The sequence below is a fragment of the Ornithorhynchus anatinus genome, chromosome 8 (genome assembly GCF_004115215.2).
Source record: "Ornithorhynchus anatinus isolate Pmale09 chromosome 8, mOrnAna1.pri.v4, whole genome shotgun sequence".
NCBI lineage: Eukaryota > Metazoa > Chordata > Mammalia > Monotremata > Ornithorhynchidae > Ornithorhynchus > Ornithorhynchus anatinus.
The window spans coordinates 41,730,557-41,749,935 of record NC_041735.1 but is presented as its reverse complement, the minus strand read 5'-3'; the positions used below and the strand labels follow the sequence as shown (position 1 = coordinate 41,749,935).

Genomic DNA, 19,379 nt, shown 5'->3' with positions numbered 1-19,379 from the left:
GTTAAGCCTGCTGTTAATGTGCAAAAGCTTTTGCACCTGTGGAACTCTTGTTACTATTATTCTTGGTGGTAGACCCAACCTTATTTAAAAAATCAATTAAATGATAGTATTTATGGAGTGCAGAGCACTGTACACTCAGTTCTTACACTCAGTTCTTCTGTAATGCAAGGGTTATGCTCTTGATGAACCCCACTTTAAGGAAAACTTGTGTTATACTGTGTAAACCTGGTTCAAAACCAAGTGGGAGTGCACGTCCAATGCTTCTGGTGTTGTCTTGAGTTATATCCTGGAAACACATTCCCAAGACCCCTAACAGAGTTCTATCCAAAATACATTAATAAAAGCATATACCGTGGGATAACTGTTATACTGATTCCTTGGGAGAGTAGAACAGGAGCCTTCAGTCTAGTGGGAAGAAAGAAGTTTGGGATCCAGCAAATATAAAAAAGAAAACTTCAGGTTGGGAAATCAGTGAAGTTCCAGGATCCTGAGGGTTTTGAAAAAATATTATGCTAGAAATATAAATAACTAAATGAGAAAAATTACAGCTAAAACTCAGAGCCAGCTGTACCATTATATTTAGGGAGCAGATTTGCAGTAACTGTACATTAGTTTGTACGCATATATTTTTGAACATTATTTCTTAGGGTATATGCCAGTGGGACCTAATAACTTGCAGTCCTAACCCTTAGTTTGTATTGTCTTACATTTCTAATGCTGTTTTTTCAACATCATTTTTGTTGCCTTTTTTTCTCCTCCATGTAATGGTACTTTAAGCTGCCTCTCCCTTTGATACCAGAAAACCTCATAGGAATTTAAATAGGCCCCAATGAAAGCAATACTGGAATCTCATTCATATGTTCAAGTTAGATCATTATTTCTAATAATGGCGTTAAGTGCTTAGATAGATCAGCATTTTCGTGTCTTGAATTACTTGTCATTTCTTTATAAATATGTTTCAAGGAACTGCTCTGTATCTGTTCTTCCATAGCATTCTAGCAAAAGGTAGCATAATCCACTGTTTGGTGGAAATCAGAAAAACCTTTTATTTTAGTAAAAACAAAATGTACAGATTAATATTATCCCTAAGTAATAGTCCAGTCAAAGTTCGTTTTCAAATCTTACATGAACTGGAATCAGAAAATATTTTTAACCCCTTGTACTTGTGTTCATGTTGCTAACCAACATAAGGAAACCTATCAAATTCCTAGAGAGGAAAAAGTTGCACTCTTAGGCTTAATAGTACGGTAGTCATGGAATCATCAGTTATCTTCATCAAGGCAATTCAGATTTGATTATCTTAGAACTGTGTTGAATACCAAACCACTGTAATAGTAGCTGGAGCTAAATCAGGGGATTGTCATCTTTGTCGGATGATTAGGGCTGACTTGGAAGACATTTAAAAGGGTTGAGCTGTGCAAATGGTTTTTTTTTCCCCAACAGGAAAAGAAAAGGTCCACAATGGCCATTAAGATGCAGTTTGTTAGCTTGATGAATTGAAAATTGTTATTTAACCTTAAGACAGATACATGTACTACAAATACTACGTGAAAGTATAATCAGTGTAAATGCTTTTTAGGGTTTATATTCCCATTTTGTGGATTGAAATTAATTGATACAGTTTTCTTACAAGGAGATAGACTACTACAGTCTTTTGTGCACAAGTTGGCATTTCCAGAGGGCAATCATATGCGATTTCTTTGTGTAGACCCATGGTTAACTCTCACGATTTCAGAAAAGTATGCCCATGTGTATGAGTGTATTTGAAACTTGCTTCAGGAAAAGACTTGCTGATGTACTTTGCTTTCCTTTGGCAAATATTCTTTTTAAAAGACCATGTTATGCTAGAAAATACATTACTACGATACAGAAGATATGTCACATTCTTTGTCCGGGTCAAATTTCAGATGTGTTAATTTTTGGTACGCTCTCAGTGAAATTTAGCTATTCATTTAACAGGTATTGATTTGTTCTTTCATGTACTCTTTGTTTATAGAGAGTGTAAGTGTTTGTAAAAGCATTCATATATAACAATTTGAGTGAGTTTCACTTAGTGTACTTGAGGCACTTTCTTCTGTATTCATAAATACAAAGTTTTAGAAAAGGTAATTTGAGTGCCGCTTAAATTAAAATAGTCATTGGTAAATTAGCTTTTGTGGAATGATGGCAAATGGTTTCCATTTCCAGTGCCTGCCACATTTTTGGCACTCATAAAATGCTTACAAGAATACACACTGCAGAAATAGATAGTTTTAAGGCAATAGCCGAATTGTGAAGTACTTTTAAAAGGTATAGGGGAAACGGGCTCTGTATGCCATCTAGTGGTCATATTGAACATAATGGTCATTAAAAATGAACTAAAATTAACATTTTACAATTTTTCCAAAATAAAACTCTTCATGAAATTTCGTTTCTTCAAGTCATATACAGTGCATGTTGAAAACGTGGTTTGGATTTTTTTTTCATTTCAATTTAAGCATTCACACATCAAAAGAGGAAATGAGAAAAGTGTTACGTATATTTCAGTATTTTATGCTAAAATGGAAAAATGATAAAAGATCAAAGTGAACTTATTGAAATATATAAAATAAAACCTATCCAAAAAAACAGGTAAATTGATGGATTTACCAGGAATAAAGTCATTTGAGACAAATCTGCGCAAATTAAAGCTGAAAATTCAGACACCAAATATTAAGCTGCGTAATGATGCTTGTTTTATTCTTGTTTGAACAAAATTCTAAGTAGTCCCACTTGGGCTCTTTTCAGTGTTGAAGTGTAATTTGTCTTGAACATTTTCTAAATTAAATATTATCATTTTTTTTTTACTTTAGAGAAATCCACGACCAGTGACTTATCAGTTCCAACAAAATTTGGATTATTACAAAGCATGTGGAGCAGACCTGATGAATAAAACCCGGTAAGCAATATTCTGTACCGAAGGCTTTATGTGGCTAAGATTTTTCACTAAAATCAAATAAGGGATATGTATACATTTCGACTAAAATTTTCACAAAATTCAGAGCATGACTAAATATAAAGTATGTGACAATATAAAGGAATCATTATAAAATGATTGAGGCTTACAATTGTTTTTATTATATGGAGAACAGGTAAGGAACAACTACCTTTGTGAATATATATATGTAAAATACTGGCATTTTGTAAGATGTGAACTTGATTAATGAACTGAAATATTTCTTAAATAGGCTGTCCAAAACAGATGAGAAGTGGTAATTCCAAATCATATTTTACTGTCTTAAAGTGAGTTCAGTACAGAATTGGGCCCTAAACAATCGGTAGCGCACAGGCAATTAAAAGGTAAATCTGCCTGAATATATCTTTTCAGTGAAATTGAGGGAATGTATGTGTGGATATTTTAAGACTCCTGAATCTGAATAAAATACATTAGAACTGGAAATATTTCAGAAATATATATCAGTCTGAGGGGTTGACAAACTGTAGAGTGAACTAATTTTCACATCTAGTCCTGCAGTTCGAGATAGTACAAGCACTGTATAATTGACTCTCTTAAGACTGGTTTCTTAATACTTCTTAAGTATTTCTTCTAATGTAAGTATTCAGACAGACTACCCTTTAGGGAAAGGAAGTGGTTTTTAAGAAAACTTAAAAAAAAAAATTAAAGTTTGGAAAGTATTAGAACATAATATTCCCCTGCTTGCTCTCCCCTTTGCATCATCTATTCACTCTGATCTGAGGCCTTTGGACATTTTATATTTCCCCCAACCCCACAGCACTTCCATGCATATCTTTAAGTTATATACTATAAATTACTTAATTTTTCATATTAATGCTGGTCTTTCCCTCTAGATTGTAATTCTATTGTACTCTCCCAAGCATTTAGTACAGTGCTCTGCACACAGTAAGCACTCAATAAATGACACAGGTAGATTGATTATTGTAGTGATGCATCCTTACAATTGCATCCTGGGTGCTTTCCAATGCAGCTAGTTGCATAAAATCACGATGAGTAGAGTGGCACACCAGATATACCTGCAGTGCTTTTCCAATTGATAATAGTTTACCCTGGGCTAATTGCCTGGATTTGGCCTTCCCAATTAAAAAAAGCCTTTCTGTAGTGTACGTGTGTTTCAAGATATTTCCTTCCTGGAGGAGATAAGAGGACATTATTTTATTTCCTTTGTTTTTCAGCACTAGTAAGCATAGTCCTGCCCTAGGACCCACCGTTCTTCAGAGTTTAGCTGTCATTCCTATACTCTCCCTTGCCCCACAAGCTCCAATTGCAAAATGGAAAGTTGATCATTTTTGTCATCTTCCTCCAAGCGAGTGACAGCTCTTTGCTTGAAAATGTTAATTCTTGAATGTCTACCAAGTGCAATTATCATCATTAAGAGAAAAGATTTAAAGCATATGTATTTGAACCTCCAAGTTTAGATTTTAAAGTCATCAAGAGCAAGGACTTTGACTTCTGTCCTCTCATATTTCCTCTCAGTGCTTGGTGCTGTGGGCTGTGTAATGTTAATGTTGGTATTTGTTAAGCGCTTACTATGTGCAGAGCACTGTTCTAAGCGCTGGGGTAAACACAGGGGAATCAGGTTGTCCCACGTGGGGCTCACAGTCTTAATCCCCATTTTACAGATGAGGGAACTGAGGCACAGAGAAGTTAAGTGACTTGCCCACAGTCACACAGCTGACAAGTGGCAGAGCTGGGATTCGAACTCATGAGCCCTGACTCCAAAGCCCGTGCTCTTTCCACTGCGCCACGCTGCTTCTGTGAATACCACTACCAGCTTTATGGCTGCTAGAAGTGGGTTAAAGGCAAAGGATGCTTCAGTCATTTACAGCTTCACTGTATTCTCCTGAATTGAAATTCAAGCATCAGATCATCTATTTGGCCTGACTCAATTAGCTGTATGGTTGGCCCATCCTGACTCCTGAGACCTACCGCCAATTTTGCTCTTCCACATTAAGGATACCAGACTTCCTCTGTGAATGACATTGCCCTTTATCTATTGTCTTAACCTGTTCTCCTGGAAACGTTTCTTGTGCAAGTGTGGGGAGGTCATAATTGTCTTGAATCTGAATGTACTTCTTTTCTCTAGCGAAAGATGAGTGAAACTTACTGCAACCAGGATACCATATTCTTACAACTGAAATCTGGTCTTTGTACTCATAGTAAATATTGACCCAGGTGATATTTATCTCATTTTAAGCTGCACCTGGCACCAAAAGATGGACTTCAGTAAGCAGAATTCACTTGTTTTGGGTAATCAGAAGTGAGTAGACAATCAATTAGCCAATAGGTTCATAGAGCAGGGGGTTGTCCCAGGATGAAGGGAGGAAAATCATATATTAGATGTTTACAGAAAGAAAGGTCATCAGAAAGGGAAAAGGTGAGTTAGGAAAATCTTTCCTCCCTGAATTGGGTCATTCGGTTTCCAATGTTTTAGTGAAAGTTTTAATAAACAGATATCTCTGTGCCTTAGTGACTAACCTCCAACTCCCTAGAGATATCAGTGGATATCTCTATTCTATATAATAAAGATTATATTATAATTATATATTATGATCTCTATTATATATTGGTGGAATTATATACCATAAATGCTATACTTTTTCTGTGTGGAGCATTATCAATTTGATTTCTACCTTTACTTTCTCTCACTGTAGTGAAATTCTCATTGTAGACCTTCCTCATTTTATCCAGGCTTCATTTGTCGAATGGTATTTGCAGAATCCAGCAAGACCACATCAAAGGAGTAGGAGAATTGACATTTATTAAGTGCTTACAGCGGTGAAACAATTTTCTAAATGCTAAGGAACCTATAAAGACAGTGATTCTGCCAGTCTCTAGCCTACAGGAAACTCACAGTCTAAAAGAGAGAAGGGGAGAAAAACAGGGTACCATGAAAAAATAAGACTTCAGGAAAAACTACTGCAATTTTCTCCCATACTTCTGGGAGAAAATAGTGTTTGGATTCCTCCCTTCTCCAGGCAGAGCTGTTCTTTGTCCAAGTTGCCACAGCCTCCCCAACATTTTGCCTGCTGGAAAGGTAAGGGTTTTCTGCTCTCCCCTCCTATGGCAGGGAGGAAGGCTTCTCCCCAGTGGCAGGCGGCCCACCTGCAGACACTAGAGCACCAGTGGGAAGGGAGCATGCCAGCTCACCATGAGCCATGTGGGCTAGTGAGAAGACCTATAATCTAAAAACTTAAATTCTCTTCTCTGCTTTGTCCCAGATGGCTAAAGTGAAGTCTGCAAAGCAGCAGTGGTAGGCTCTCATTTCACATTAACAGACTGTGTGCAGCACGGCCTTATTTCACTTTAGGGCCAGTGAGATGTAGAGAAAAGAGTGTGGAACTGGGAGTCAGGACATTTAGGTTATAGTTTGGGCTTTACCACCTACATGCTATGTCACCTTGGAAAAGCTCTTAACTTCTCTGTGTCTCAGTTTCTTCCCCCAGTTAATCCCCATAAATTGGGAATAAAACAGCTCTTCTCCCTTCCTCTTAGACTGAGTGACCTGTTTGGGGCAAGGTCTAAGTCTGATCTGATTTTCTTTTATCTACTCCAGTGTTTAGCACAATGCTTGACCCATAGTAAGTGCTTAAAAAATATAATAATTACCAATAATACCTATTAATATTATAATAATGAAACTTTCTAAAAATTGTGGGATAACAGCTATGCAGTTTTTCTACCATTCAGCTTTATGAGTTGAGCTTGAACCTATAATCTACTATATACATGTAGTAAAAAGATTGGTAATCTGACACTTCTGTCCATGCATCAAAAGTTTCTGCCCAATTGACATCTATCTAGTATATCATTCTCTCACAAGAAACAGCAGAATGGATGGACAAGAGGGTAGGTCTTTGGATAGGGCCAGTAATTGTTGGGGAGAATCCAGCCATTCTGAGATCCCCACAGCTGGATACCTTAGTGACCTTCCTGGCTTTCTTCGCCACACTTCTCTGTAAACTGCCTCTCTGGCTCCCCAAAACACCTAAGTTGTAACTAGTCTTCATGAAAGACCTGTTTTTTTTTTTTTAAAAAAAAGGTTATTTTAAGGAACCTATTAGTATGCATACCTACCAAGTTTGGCTGGAATAAAATTCCACTGAGTTTTAAAGAGAGCAATCTCTGATTAGGCTTCTATATGTGCCTGAATTAAGACACCCATATTTACCTTCCTGAGGTATTGGTTAATTCCTTTCATTCAGGGTTCTGCTACCTTGAATAGATGGCCCAGAATAGTTTCTCAAAATGTTTGATCACTGGTATAGATCTAGAAATGATTCCATGTGGCTAGGAAGGTATACTTAAAATTAATTTATATGTAATTTACCAGTCCATGGACACAGCCCTTTCCATCTAAGTCTCCCGTGGTCTTATTCACTAAAGTTATTTCATGCTTTCTGTTGGTCATCAACTGGAGGTTTTGGGATTTTTACTGAAATTTTGAGGTGTATAATTACTGCTCAACTAAAGGGATAGAATCTCTTTTATGTTTCATTTCCTTTTATATTTGTGCTAATTTGACAATTCATCATTTAACCCCACCCTCAATCCCACAGCATTTATGTACATATCTATAAATTTTGTTATAAATGATTTATTTATATTTATATTAATGTCTGTCTCTGCCTCAAAACTGTAAGCTCATTATGGGCAGAGAACATGTCTGCCAATTCTGTAGTATTATATTCTCCTAAACACGTAGTACAGTGCTCCGCGCACAGTAAATGCTCAGTAAATGCAATTGATTGATCAAGATTTTAGATTTTAGATCAAGATTTTAAACAAGACTTTGTTTAATCTTAGAAATGTAAAGCATGTTTTCTTTTTAGCCAAAAATGGGAAGATCAAACCATCTGTTTAGAAATTGTTTTTAAAATATATTATTGAGATTCCAGGTCAACGATTCTCATTGTGATGAAAATAAGTTGTTTGCTTCAAAGATGTGTTTCATATTTCCTTGGCATTATTGTCCTTGAATTGCTGCCATTTTAAGCAGCAGCTGTTGATGACTGTCACTACAATATAATCAATCCTCATTTTTTATAATTGTCAAAATTTGATACATTTTGGTGGATCAAAGAGAGAGATCGATTCAGGCTAGATGCCTGTAATCTTACTTGAAGCAAGTTGAGAAGTCAGCAAAACAAATCCTGTATTTCAAAAAGAATTTTCAACTACTCTAGACCACTAAATAAAGATTAGGAAGAGTAAGATTAAATATTTACTTTCGCAGACCTAACATGGCTTAACTGTGATTTATCCTTCCAAATCACATTTATATAAAATGGATACTCAGCATTTTGTTTGACATTCCATTTAAGAGCCTGAGACACATCTTGACTTTTGCTTTTTGGGGAGAAAAAAGTTGTGGCTTTTGGGAGATTGACACAGTTTGGTGACAAAAAGGTATCAAGCTTCCTAGCAAATAGAAGGTCTGTATAGCTTAGAAAAGACCATAGTCATCTTCTTTGATTCAACAGGCCAAAGGTGGTAATGAAAGGGATGGAGCCTATTTTGATAGGGCATCCAGCAAGGATGGGGCATATTTCGACAGGAATTAAAAGTATATATAAATTACCACCAAGTGATCTGAAACCTCTGGGCACAGATAAAACAGAAGCGTATATTCTTACTTGCACCAGCTTTTTCCATTTTAAATATCAGTTCTGTTCACACATCACTCCCCAGCCTGCACTCTGTGCTCATCCTGCACTTACCTAACTGGTATCCTGCTCTGAAACTCCCCTTTTCCCCCATTTCCAATCTCTTGCTCATATTGCTTTCCCAGGCCTGGAATTCTTCACCCTCCTCCCACCCACCAAATCTGCCAGATCACAGCTCTCCTTTTTTCCGAAGCCTCCTAAAATCTTGTCTTCTGCAGGAAAGACTTCTTTGAATAATTCACATCAACCAAGCAGTCACTCTTAATTAGCATTTGTGTGTTTCGGTTCTACAAGTGTCTTCATTTGTATATTCAGTTATTCAGCTACTTCATCCAACATTTATACTAGGCTGTAAACTCCTTGTGGGTAAGGTATGTGTCTACCAACTCTGCTGTATTCTAGTTTCCTAAGTGCTTAGTATAGCATTCTGCACACAGTGAATACACAGTAAATACCTGTTCTCCCCTCTTTCTCTCTCTCTCTCTCTCTCTCTCTCTCCAGTTTTCTTCATGTCTCTGAGGTTTTCCAACTTCAAAAGACACACTTAACTTACTCCTTGAACAATTTCACCAACCAGGCTATGGGCTATATTCAACTGCAGAGGACAGGACAAGATTACTAACACTAAGGCAGTGCTCAGGCTCACTGCAGCACAGATTCATTGGGAAGCCTAGTGAGGAGAATGGATGAAAGCAGGATTTCTGAGCAACTGCTGCTTGCAGAACTGAAAGGGGAACACACAAGCAAGGAGGACAGAATAAACATTTTTAAAACACAGTGATGCACAGTCTTAAACAGTGAGATAATAGGAAACACTGCCACAGATAAAGCAGTCTGGTAGGTCAAAAATCAAGAGAGGCTTGCTGTCCTGAGGGGAGCCTTCATAGCTAGTCTCAAAAGCAGCAGCAGACCCTGCCAGCCACACAATGCAGAATGGTTTAAAGATAGCTTGTCAGTCTTTTTTAATTGTATTCACTTCCATAGATAGGAGTTCCATCTTTAAAAGCCCATATTATAGTACCTATAGCATTTACTTGATTCAGTGGTATTTATTGAGGGCTTACTGTGTGCGGGGCACAGTACTAAGTGCTTGGGAAGTACAATTCGGCAACAGATAGAGAGAATCCCCACCCAAAAACGGGAGTAAGCAGTGTGGCGTAATGGAAGAGTATAGGCCTGGGAGTGAGGAGACCTGTGCTGTACTGTTGGTTCTGCCACTTTCCTGCTGTGAGACCCTGGGCAAGTCACTTCACTTCGCTGGGCCTCAGTTTCTTCCTTTGTAAAAAAAAAAAAAAATGTGGTTGCTACCTGATCTCTCTTCCTCCTGGATTGTAAACCCATGGGGGACAGGGACTGTGTTGAATCTGCATCTGCTGTTTTAACTCCAGTGCATGGTATATAGTAAGTGCCTAACTGATACCACAATAATAGTAGTAATTATTATGATTACTAAGAATAACAGTCTTAGGGGAATCTTAACTAACTACCTCAAATCGGTCTGGAAAATGTAAATGTGATTTTAATGTCATTATTGTTGCACAGACTTGTTGACAGTTTTCCAAAATCATTCAGTTGACAAAAAATCAGTCTGTCCTACAGGGTTTGCACTGGCTGGCTATCTTGTCTTCCATCTTCCAAACCACACAGTCCACTACTCTAGTGGAGCAGTAGCACCTGCCTGCAGCTCCTTCCCAGAGATAAATTTTCATGTAAATACATCAGAAAAGGAATAGTTAGAAGAGGCTGTCTGTCTTTCAGTAGGCCTACTGTCTAATTTCCCTGAAATCCCCAACTTATTTTCTTAAAAACCCTAGCCAATGACACACAGGTGTTTTCATGACCAGTTAAGAACTCCATACTTTAAAAAACCAGAAAGGAGCCAGCTTCACCTCTTTTGGGCTTTACCAAATGTGGTGAATATTGGTAGGCCTTATAAATAGTTTATCGATATTCTTAAAGCACTCACTAGTGTAGAGCAATGTCCTCAAAACCTGTTCCTAGCTTTCAAGAGGTTTAGAATAAAAAACAACCACATTGGCTATTGCCTTAGATATGGTTGCAAGAAGCAACTATAACTAAGTTTTGACAAATGTTCATGAAATCTGCTTCTGCTTATTAGTCTTTATCTGTGAATCGATCATTGTGTTTACTGAGCAACTACAGGGTGCAGAGGACGATATTAAGTGCTTAGGACAGTGCAGTACAGTAGAGGTGGTAGACAGTATTCCTGCCCAAGTAGCTTACAGTCCTAGTGAATAAAATCAGATGCAGTCTCTGTCCTACATGTTGGGAGGGAGAGCAGGTATTTAACACCCATTTCCCTGAAGAGAGAACTGAGGCACAAAGAAGTGAAGTTATTCACCCAAGTTCACGCTGTCGACAAGTGGCAGAGCTATAGGATTCAAATGTAGGCCTTCTTATTCCCAGTCCTGTGGCTTTAATGACATGTGATTGTTTCTAGGCCCTGGCTGCCACTCTGGAGGTTAGGACACAGAGCCAGGGAGATGCCCCATTCTGGAGACAAGTCCCTTGCATGGTGGGTCTTGTCGATGAAGTGCCACCATCCATTGGAATCAGCTCATCACCCCGGTTATTAGCGTCAATCAATCAATGGTATTTATTGAGCATTTATTGTATGCAGAGCACTGTACTAAGTGCTTGGGAGAGTACAGTACAACAGAGTTGGTAGGCATGCTAATTTAAACGTGCTGTCACTGTCATCAAGCCCGAGGGGCAGGTCTGGCCTGGGCTGCTGCTGCTCAGTGAAACATACATAAGCTAACTTGGCGACGTGTTGCCCTCTTCTCAAGAGGGAAGGGCAGTTTGATTATTTTGATTCCTTAGGTGTTCTGTTTCTCTTTCCCTGTTTGCACATTTGCTTGTGTACTTTCACACTTTGACTGGCGTAACCCCAACTTCTGTCTTTCTGGCGTGTCCCTTCTAAGCACCGGCAGACATTTAGTAAGGCTGAGTGTCGAGCCTTCTCACAGACTTCCCTGCCTCCAGTCTCTCCCCTCTCCAATCTGCTGCCTAGATCTTTTTATTTTTTTACAGTTTTTTGCACCGCTGACTCCTCAGAAACCTCCAATGGCTGCCCTTCATGTCCACATCAAGCAGAAACTCCTGACTCTTGGCTTCAAGACATTCAATCAGTTCTTTCCCTCTTGTGTAACCTTCCTCCTCACCATCTACCCCCCAGGTCACACACTTTTCTCCTCTCAAGCCAGCCTACTCACTGTCCTGCATTTTTATCTCTCTCACCACCCACCCCTTGCTCATCCCCTCCTCTCTGGAATTCCCTTCCCATTCACATCCCACAGACCACTGCTCTCCCCATCTTCAAATTCCATCTGAAATCACATCTCCTACAAAAAGACTTAGCTAATTAATAATACACCTCTCAGGTTGGCACCTGGAGAGTTTCCAGTACTCTACCAGTCTCGACTACAGGAGGGAGAGTCAAGCAGAGGCATACCCATTCCATTCCTAGCTTGAGCAGTGGCTAATGAGTGGAAGGCAATTTGCAACAAGTCAAAACTCACCCGTGCTGGGCAGCAGCAGCACGGGAGAGAGTCGAGGGCAGAGACTCAAGTTCACTGTGTGGAACGAGGCAGCGGTAAACCACTTCCCTATTTTGACCAAGAAAACTCTATGGATACACCACCAAAACAATTGCAGATGGCGGTCGGGCATTCTGAGAGAGATATGTCCATGGCTTCGTGGTGGGTCAGAGACGACTCGACAGAATAAGACAACAACAACAACAATTAATAATAATTGTGGTTTATGTTAAGCACTTACCATGTGTCAGGCACTGTACAAATCACAGGGGTAGACCCAAAATAATCAGGTCCCACATGGGGCTCACAGTCTAAGTAGGAGGGACAACAGCTATTGGATCCCCATTTTGCACATGAGGGAACTGAGACACAGAGATGTTAACTGACTTGCCCCAAGGTCACACAACAGGTAAATGGTGAAGCCAGGATTAGAATTCAGGTCCTCTGACTCCCAGGCCCATGCTCTTCCCATAGGCCAGGCTGCTTCTTTCACCTCCCCAGCCACTACCACTTCATCATTTCCATGTCACCTAAGCACTTAGCTGCTCACTCCCTCCCCACCCGCAGAGGCATACGCTGTGTTGTGTTTCCCTTCTTGTAATAGCCACCTTCCCTGCTAAATTGTAAGCTCTTTGAAGGCAGGGATCATGACTTCTAATGCTTGTGTACTCTCCCAAGCTCCTAGAATGGTATTCAATGCAGAATAAACTGCTCAGTAGATACCATTGATTGTTTGATCCATACCCAACATAAATTAGCTTCTTGGCAAAAAATAACTTGTGTTTCCCTCTAGTCCCCATGCCTCGAGATATTGATTGATGATTCAGTGGTAGAGCACCAGCTCCACACACACAAGTTCCTGGTCGCTCACCCAAGTCCCTTCTCCATTTTAGCATGGGACCTTACTTGGTAAATTGAAGAGGCAGGGTGGGGCACCCAGAGAAGCCGTACACTCTTGGACAAAGTGGTTGGGACCCCCCAGTAGTTGAAGACAGAGCAGCTTGCCTTGTGGACCAGTCTACAATCATACAGCCCCAACCTCAAGATCAGTCAATCAGTGGTATGTTTTGAGTCTTTACTGTGTGCAGAACAACGTACTAAGCACTTGGGAGAGTACAGTACAGTAATTGGTAGGCATAATTCCTGCCCACAAGGAGTTTACAGTATAGTGGGAGACACAGACATTGAGATATAGATAGGGGAAGCAGCAGAGTGTAAGGATTCATTCTTTCAGTCGTATTTATCGAGAGCTTACTTTGTGCAGAGCACTGTACTAAGCGGTTGGGAGAGTACAATATAACAGTAAACAGACACATTCCCTGTCCACAGTGAATTTACAGTCTAGAGGTGGGGAGGGGGAGTGTCAAAGTGCTTAAGGGGTACCGACCCAAGTGCATAGACTCAGACATCAGGCTAGTGTCCAGAGTGATGCTGGCCCAGTGGAGATACCAAGCTCTGTTGGGCATGGGTAGATAGGGGTGACTCTCCTGTATTGCATGATAGACAACCAGTCTTTGGGGAGAGCAGTACAAACCTGGATTCTAATCACGGCTTGGCACTTGTCTGCTGTGTGACCTTGGGCCAGTGACTTAACTTCTCTGTATCGCAGTTACCTCATCTGTAAAATGGTGATTAAGACTATGAACCCTCTGTGGGACAAGGGCCTGTGTCCAACTGGATTATCTTGTATCTACTCCAGCGCATATAATACAGTGCCTGACACATAGTAAGCACTTGGGAAATACCATTAAAAAGTTAAATCAGATTTTGTGTTGAAAACAGGCAAGGGATTTTAGAAAAGTGTGATAGAAACTGCATTTCTCTGGAGTCAGAGGAGCTGAATATGTTAGAGCAGTAAAGATATCACTTTGGGCAGAACCAAAGCACCCACAGTTCTCAGGGATTTTAGCCTGTCTGACTTTTCTCCTGGAACCCTGGTTGTGGTTGCCGGTGTTCTGCTCCTGGAACCACTCCCGCTGAGGCGTGAGTTGTCTCTTGTTCTGGTGCAGGGATTGTGTTTACCAACTCTGTTATATTATGTTGTACTCTCCCAAGTGCTTAGTACAGTGCTCTGCACACAGCACTCAATAAATACGATCGATGGATTCATAACTTAATCAAATCTTATGGGAAGAGTTAATAATGAAAGCAATAGGAGCTGGTTTTATGGTATAAATCTTAGTTTCCTTTTACATCCCTCTTTGAAGCAAATCCTTTCTGAGTAAAGCATTATTTGCTCTCAATTACTGTGTTTGGAAACACGCTCTGTAACTTGTTCACACATTGCCTCACAGCTTTCCAAAGGACTCATACAGAGTTCCCATTTGCATTCTGGCCAGCTTTCACATTTCCTTTATTTCTTTTGAATGTCCTGTTTGCTACAGATTTTCTTCTCCTCCTCATTCAGGTAATTTTAGCAAAATGGTCCCAATCTCAGAATTCTGAGTCTCATAGTAACATTGCTCTTAGCTCTCATGAGTTTGTTAAGCCCATCACTGGGCAGGGATTGTCTCTATCTGTTGCCGAAGTGTACATTCCAAGCACTTAGTACAGTGCTCTGCACATAATAAGCGCTCAATAATACTATTGAATGAATGAATGAAATACTACTGAATGAATGAATGAATCCTTTCTCTCCATCATCAACAGTATTTATTGAGCACCTATGGTTTGTAGGGCCCTGTCCTAAGTACTTGCTTGTTTTATCAGGTGCTTCCTCAAAGGAATCCTCTCAATAAACATTGTATACTACAACTAGGAGAAGGTGGTAAAAATAACAAAGAATATTCAGAACAGGAATATGCAGTTTTCCTGCTTTTTAAGTGTTATCCAGATGAAAAATTTCCTGGAGTGAGCTTGATATATATGTTTTTAGTGGTTCTAGTAAGTGTTATTAGTAGTAATGAAGATGCATTAACTATATTCTCTTGATAACACTGTAGCAGTTTCTTATTACTTTTATCAACATATAAAATTTACAGTAGGCAATGGGGGAATTTGACTAGTACATGTTTGTTTATAAAAAAGGGTAACAGCATTATAACTTCCTCATATTTGTGAATTATGAATCTCGACAAGTAAAACAAAGTTAGTAATGCTTCATATTGGGGGGAACTCTTTCTTCCCCACCAATTAAAAGAAATGGAAACAGTCGACTGTGTGGGTCCCCAAACGGGAGTGAGAAAGTCATTGGATCTAGCCTAAAATTACTATAGGTTCTCTTGGCTTTTTTTTTTCTTATCTATGTAGTGGAAGTGCTCAAATTCACAAAGCTGGAGAAAAGAACGAACTAAATAACTAAACGGTACAAAGACTTCCAAGTCACAAAATAGGATCAACAGTAGCCTGAGATTTTCTCTAGGACTCAATTTCTGGAAGTTTTCAAATGTGATGTTGTCTTTTTAAGAAAATTTAGTGGTGTTGGACATCTTGATTTGGGTTGGATTGGGTTGGATTCCAAGAACAGTGCTTGACAACATAGTAAGCGCTTAACAAATACCATCATCATCAAACTGAAAAGACTGGGAATCTCAGTGTTATCCAGTTCTAGTAGTAGAAGAGTTAGCAAAAAAACAGAGGGTGGTTCTTCTCATTTTATGATGGATTTGCATAGAATTGAAATGCAAGATGCTTGACGCTCAAGTCCATGTCTGGAAAATAGGTGAGTCCTGGAGCAGATCAATGGAGTGGGGAAGGAAAGGGGAAGTCGCAGTGCTGTTATTGGTGTGGGGTGTTTTCATGGCTATGAATTGAGCTGGAGGGGCAGAGCTCCAGCTCGTAAAAGCGTGCTTGCTTGACACATAGTAAGCACTTAACAAATATCATTTAAAAAAAAAAGAAAAGGAAAACTACTTGTCTTCCCCCATGTTGCGGGACCAAATTTCCCAGGTAAAGGTACCAGAGATTATTGACTAATTTATAGCGTCTCAATAACTTGTTCTCGTTGTGGGCAGGGATTGTATCTGTTGTTGTACTCACCCAAGCACTGTGTGCTTTGCACACAGTAAGTGTGCAATAAATACGATTGAATGAGTGAGTCTGGTAATCTGTTAGGTGTGGTTTACATGCCTATTTATAAGGTAAATTAGGTATAGTTTATATCTATGCATATATAACTTTCAGTAGCAGAACTGTTGGGACTTGCGGTTTGCTGCCACTCCAATCTATATGCCTTTTTTAAAGTGAATTCAGTCCAATAATTTGCTACTTCATTTCTGCTTTATCTTTCAGGGCCAGTGCCAAAGCTGCTCCACTGAACATAAACAAAGTCTCTAATAGCTTGCTTAATTTTGGTAGGAAGTTGATTGGCCCGGCTATGTCCCCAGGCAATGCTGTTGGGCCTGCTCTTAGTAGCAACAGCAGCAACTTTTCTTCTGCTGTAATTCCTGTTAGGACTTCCTTGGAGCCCCCCCAACCCCCTTATCATCACCCACCACAGCAGATGCAGCAGCAGCAGCAGCAACAGCAACGAATGATGAAATCGGAAAGCATGCCAGTTCATCTCAGCAAAGGTAAGGAATTGAAACCAAAATCTTTCTCCATGGCATAGAACTTCCCAACCCCATTAAGGAGACTGCTTTTTATTAAAAATGAATCCCAGAAATACATAAGCATCAGCCTTTTTATGTAGCATGTCTATAGGGAATTTTTTTTTTTTTTTTGGTCTTTTAAAGACAGAATACACCAGATAGCTCGTCCTGAATTAAGACGGTTTGATTACAGAGTTATTTAGACATAACTGATTGTTAGTTATTTACACTACCATACATTGGGATTCCATACCTGACTGGACCTCTATATGGACTCGGTAAAATGATAGTTTGTGCACTTTAGAAAGGGGTGAGTTACACACACACAAACATCCCCGTCCCCACACTTTCTCTCTCTATCACTCTCTTTCTCTCTCATGCTGTTGCCGCTGCTGTCATCCCCAGACAAGCTACTCCAACTGAGGTTGGCTCCTGCCTATAGCATCATTGTTTGGGAGGAAAAATCCAGGCAGTCAAAGAAAACCACCTTCCCCCTTCCACCTTGGTGAGCAGGGGCAGTACAGGGCCTCTTACAGGCCTAAATCCACCCTGCCAATTAATCTGGAGGCATTAAACTCCAGCCTAAACTGGAGTGCCTACCGAGGAACAGCACTGCCTTGGTTTGGAAGCTCCTCTAGATTGTAAGGTCCTGGTGGGCAGGCAGCATGTCTACCATCTCAATTGTATTCTCCCAATCGCTTAGGACAGTACAGTGCTCTGCGTACAGTAAGTGCCGTAAAGTGCCCAATAAATACCATTGATTTACTGGGGCCAGAGGAGGTCCCTGTACTGTGCCCTTAGTCCCTTCATCTGGGGCTGGGTTTTGACCTAGGCTATCTGCCCCCGGAAGGCACAGAGCGGTGCTGCCTTGAGGCAGGAATTCCTGCCCTGGCCTGGCCAATTGGTTGGGGCCGGCAGATTGGAGCTAGCTGTGGTCAGCTGTTTTGGGTTCATACGAGGTGCCAGGAGGTTCTGCCACAACCTTCTGAGCTACAGCAGAGCCCCACTTTTGGAGAAGTTACCCTGTCCTCTTCCCTCTCTTCTCCCCTTTCCCACCCCTCCCCTACCTCATCCAACTCCACCTCCATCTGAAGTCTTTGAATTTTGTTCTGTGCAATAAAAAGACACGATTAAAGATTCTAAAATAGTGTCTGACTTTAACAAAATACATATTAGTCATGGTGCTGAAAAAGATTCTCTAAAACTGCCAAGCCAAATCATGAGGGGGTTTTTCCAGCTGATAATTTTTGGGGTGAGAAAAGGCAGGCATAATATACATATTCCTCCTTTTTCCTTATTCTGTTTTAATGTTGGTATTTGTTAAGTGCTTACTATGTGCAGAGCACTGTTCTAAGCGTTGGGGTAGATACAGGGTAATCCGGTTGTCCCACGTGAGGCTCACAGTCTTCATCCCCATTTTACAGATGAGGTCATTGAGTCCCAGAGAAGTAAAGTGACTTGCCCACAGTCACACAGCCGACAAGTGGCAGAGCTGGGATTCGAACCCATGACCTCTGACTTCCCAGATCGGGCTCTTTCCACTGAGCCATGCTGCTTCTCTGTGTTTTGAAAGAAATGTTTTCAAATTTATACATTTAGCATTTTAATTATTTATATTTCTATTGAAACATTCGGTTAACCTTGCCACAAGATTAGGTTTGAAATTACATCTTTTTATACTTGTTAGCGTTAACTGTCATGCATGATTTAAAGAAGAGGAGACTTAAAATCATTAACATAGTGTAAACATGCCTTAATGCTGTGAGATATGCCCACTTCCATAATAGAAATGAATGTTATTTTATATATTTCTTAATTGTACAGTTTTATTGTTCTGAGCAAATATGCTTTCAATATTGCTTTGATAACAAGCAATAGTCAGTAGTAATTCTAACTGATGGCAGGCAAATGAGTCAGAGAATCTCTAAGTGCTGTAGTTTAAATTTTCTGAGGAACCAAGCCAAATGACTAGAAATATAAAGTTGTGTCTCTAAGGAAATGTCAAGTATTAATACCACTGCAAGTGAGAAAGGAAGTGCAAGTAGATGGAACAATTGATGAAAACAAAGTCCCTAGTTATGAGGAGACAACAGAACATTTAAGCAAACTGCTTGAAACAAGAACATCACTAGGGTGTTTGTAATTGATTTTCTTTCTGAAGAAATTGGCCATCTTTAGTCTTCTCATTTCCGAAAGGTCTGTTTTCATGTCAAAAGACCAGTGTGTCTGTTATACTTTCACTTTTAAATATAAAGTGGATGTCGGAAACAAGTTTCACTCAAAACAGTGTGCTCTAAATACAGGGGAGGAGAGACTGAATTTAAACCTAGAGAACCTGTTGCAAGGTGATACTGGCCTTTAAATTAAGGGGACACTGCTAACAGGGTTGCAAAAATAATTTTGGGCCAATACTTCTCTTTGCTAATATCCCTAACCCCAGATACGCCCTCCTCCTTCCTTCACCAAATGGTACAACCTAGATGTGTAATCAGACAATAGCACAATATAGAGCCTATGAGCACACTCAAAGTTAGGCATAGAATTGCTGTGTGATCCCACACCCAGTGAAGAAGAGTCAGATTTTCATTACTTTGTGGAGAATTAACGTGAGAGCTCTATACTATACCTG

At 39.9% G+C, this 19,379-nt stretch overlaps 1 protein-coding gene and 1 non-coding gene across 14 annotated transcripts in view; both read left to right on the top strand.

Moving 5' to 3' along the window:
• The window catches only part of TBC1D5 (TBC1 domain family member 5), a 442,854-nt gene that overhangs the window by 352,366 nt on the left and 71,109 nt on the right, over window positions 1-19,379 (top strand). For all 13 annotated transcript variants that reach the window (XM_029070199.2, XM_029070200.2, XM_029070204.2 and 10 more), the window contains 2 exons: window positions 2,832-2,917; window positions 16,452-16,732. In XM_029070199.2, coding sequence (XP_028926032.1) covers window positions 2,832-2,917; window positions 16,452-16,732 — 367 coding nt within the window. The remainder of the gene's footprint in view (window positions 1-2,831; window positions 2,918-16,451; window positions 16,733-19,379) is intronic.
• Window positions 12,056-12,193, top strand: LOC114814117. The gene has a single exon (XR_003761854.1). It is a non-coding gene; the product is annotated as a small nucleolar RNA SNORA7 (small nucleolar RNA).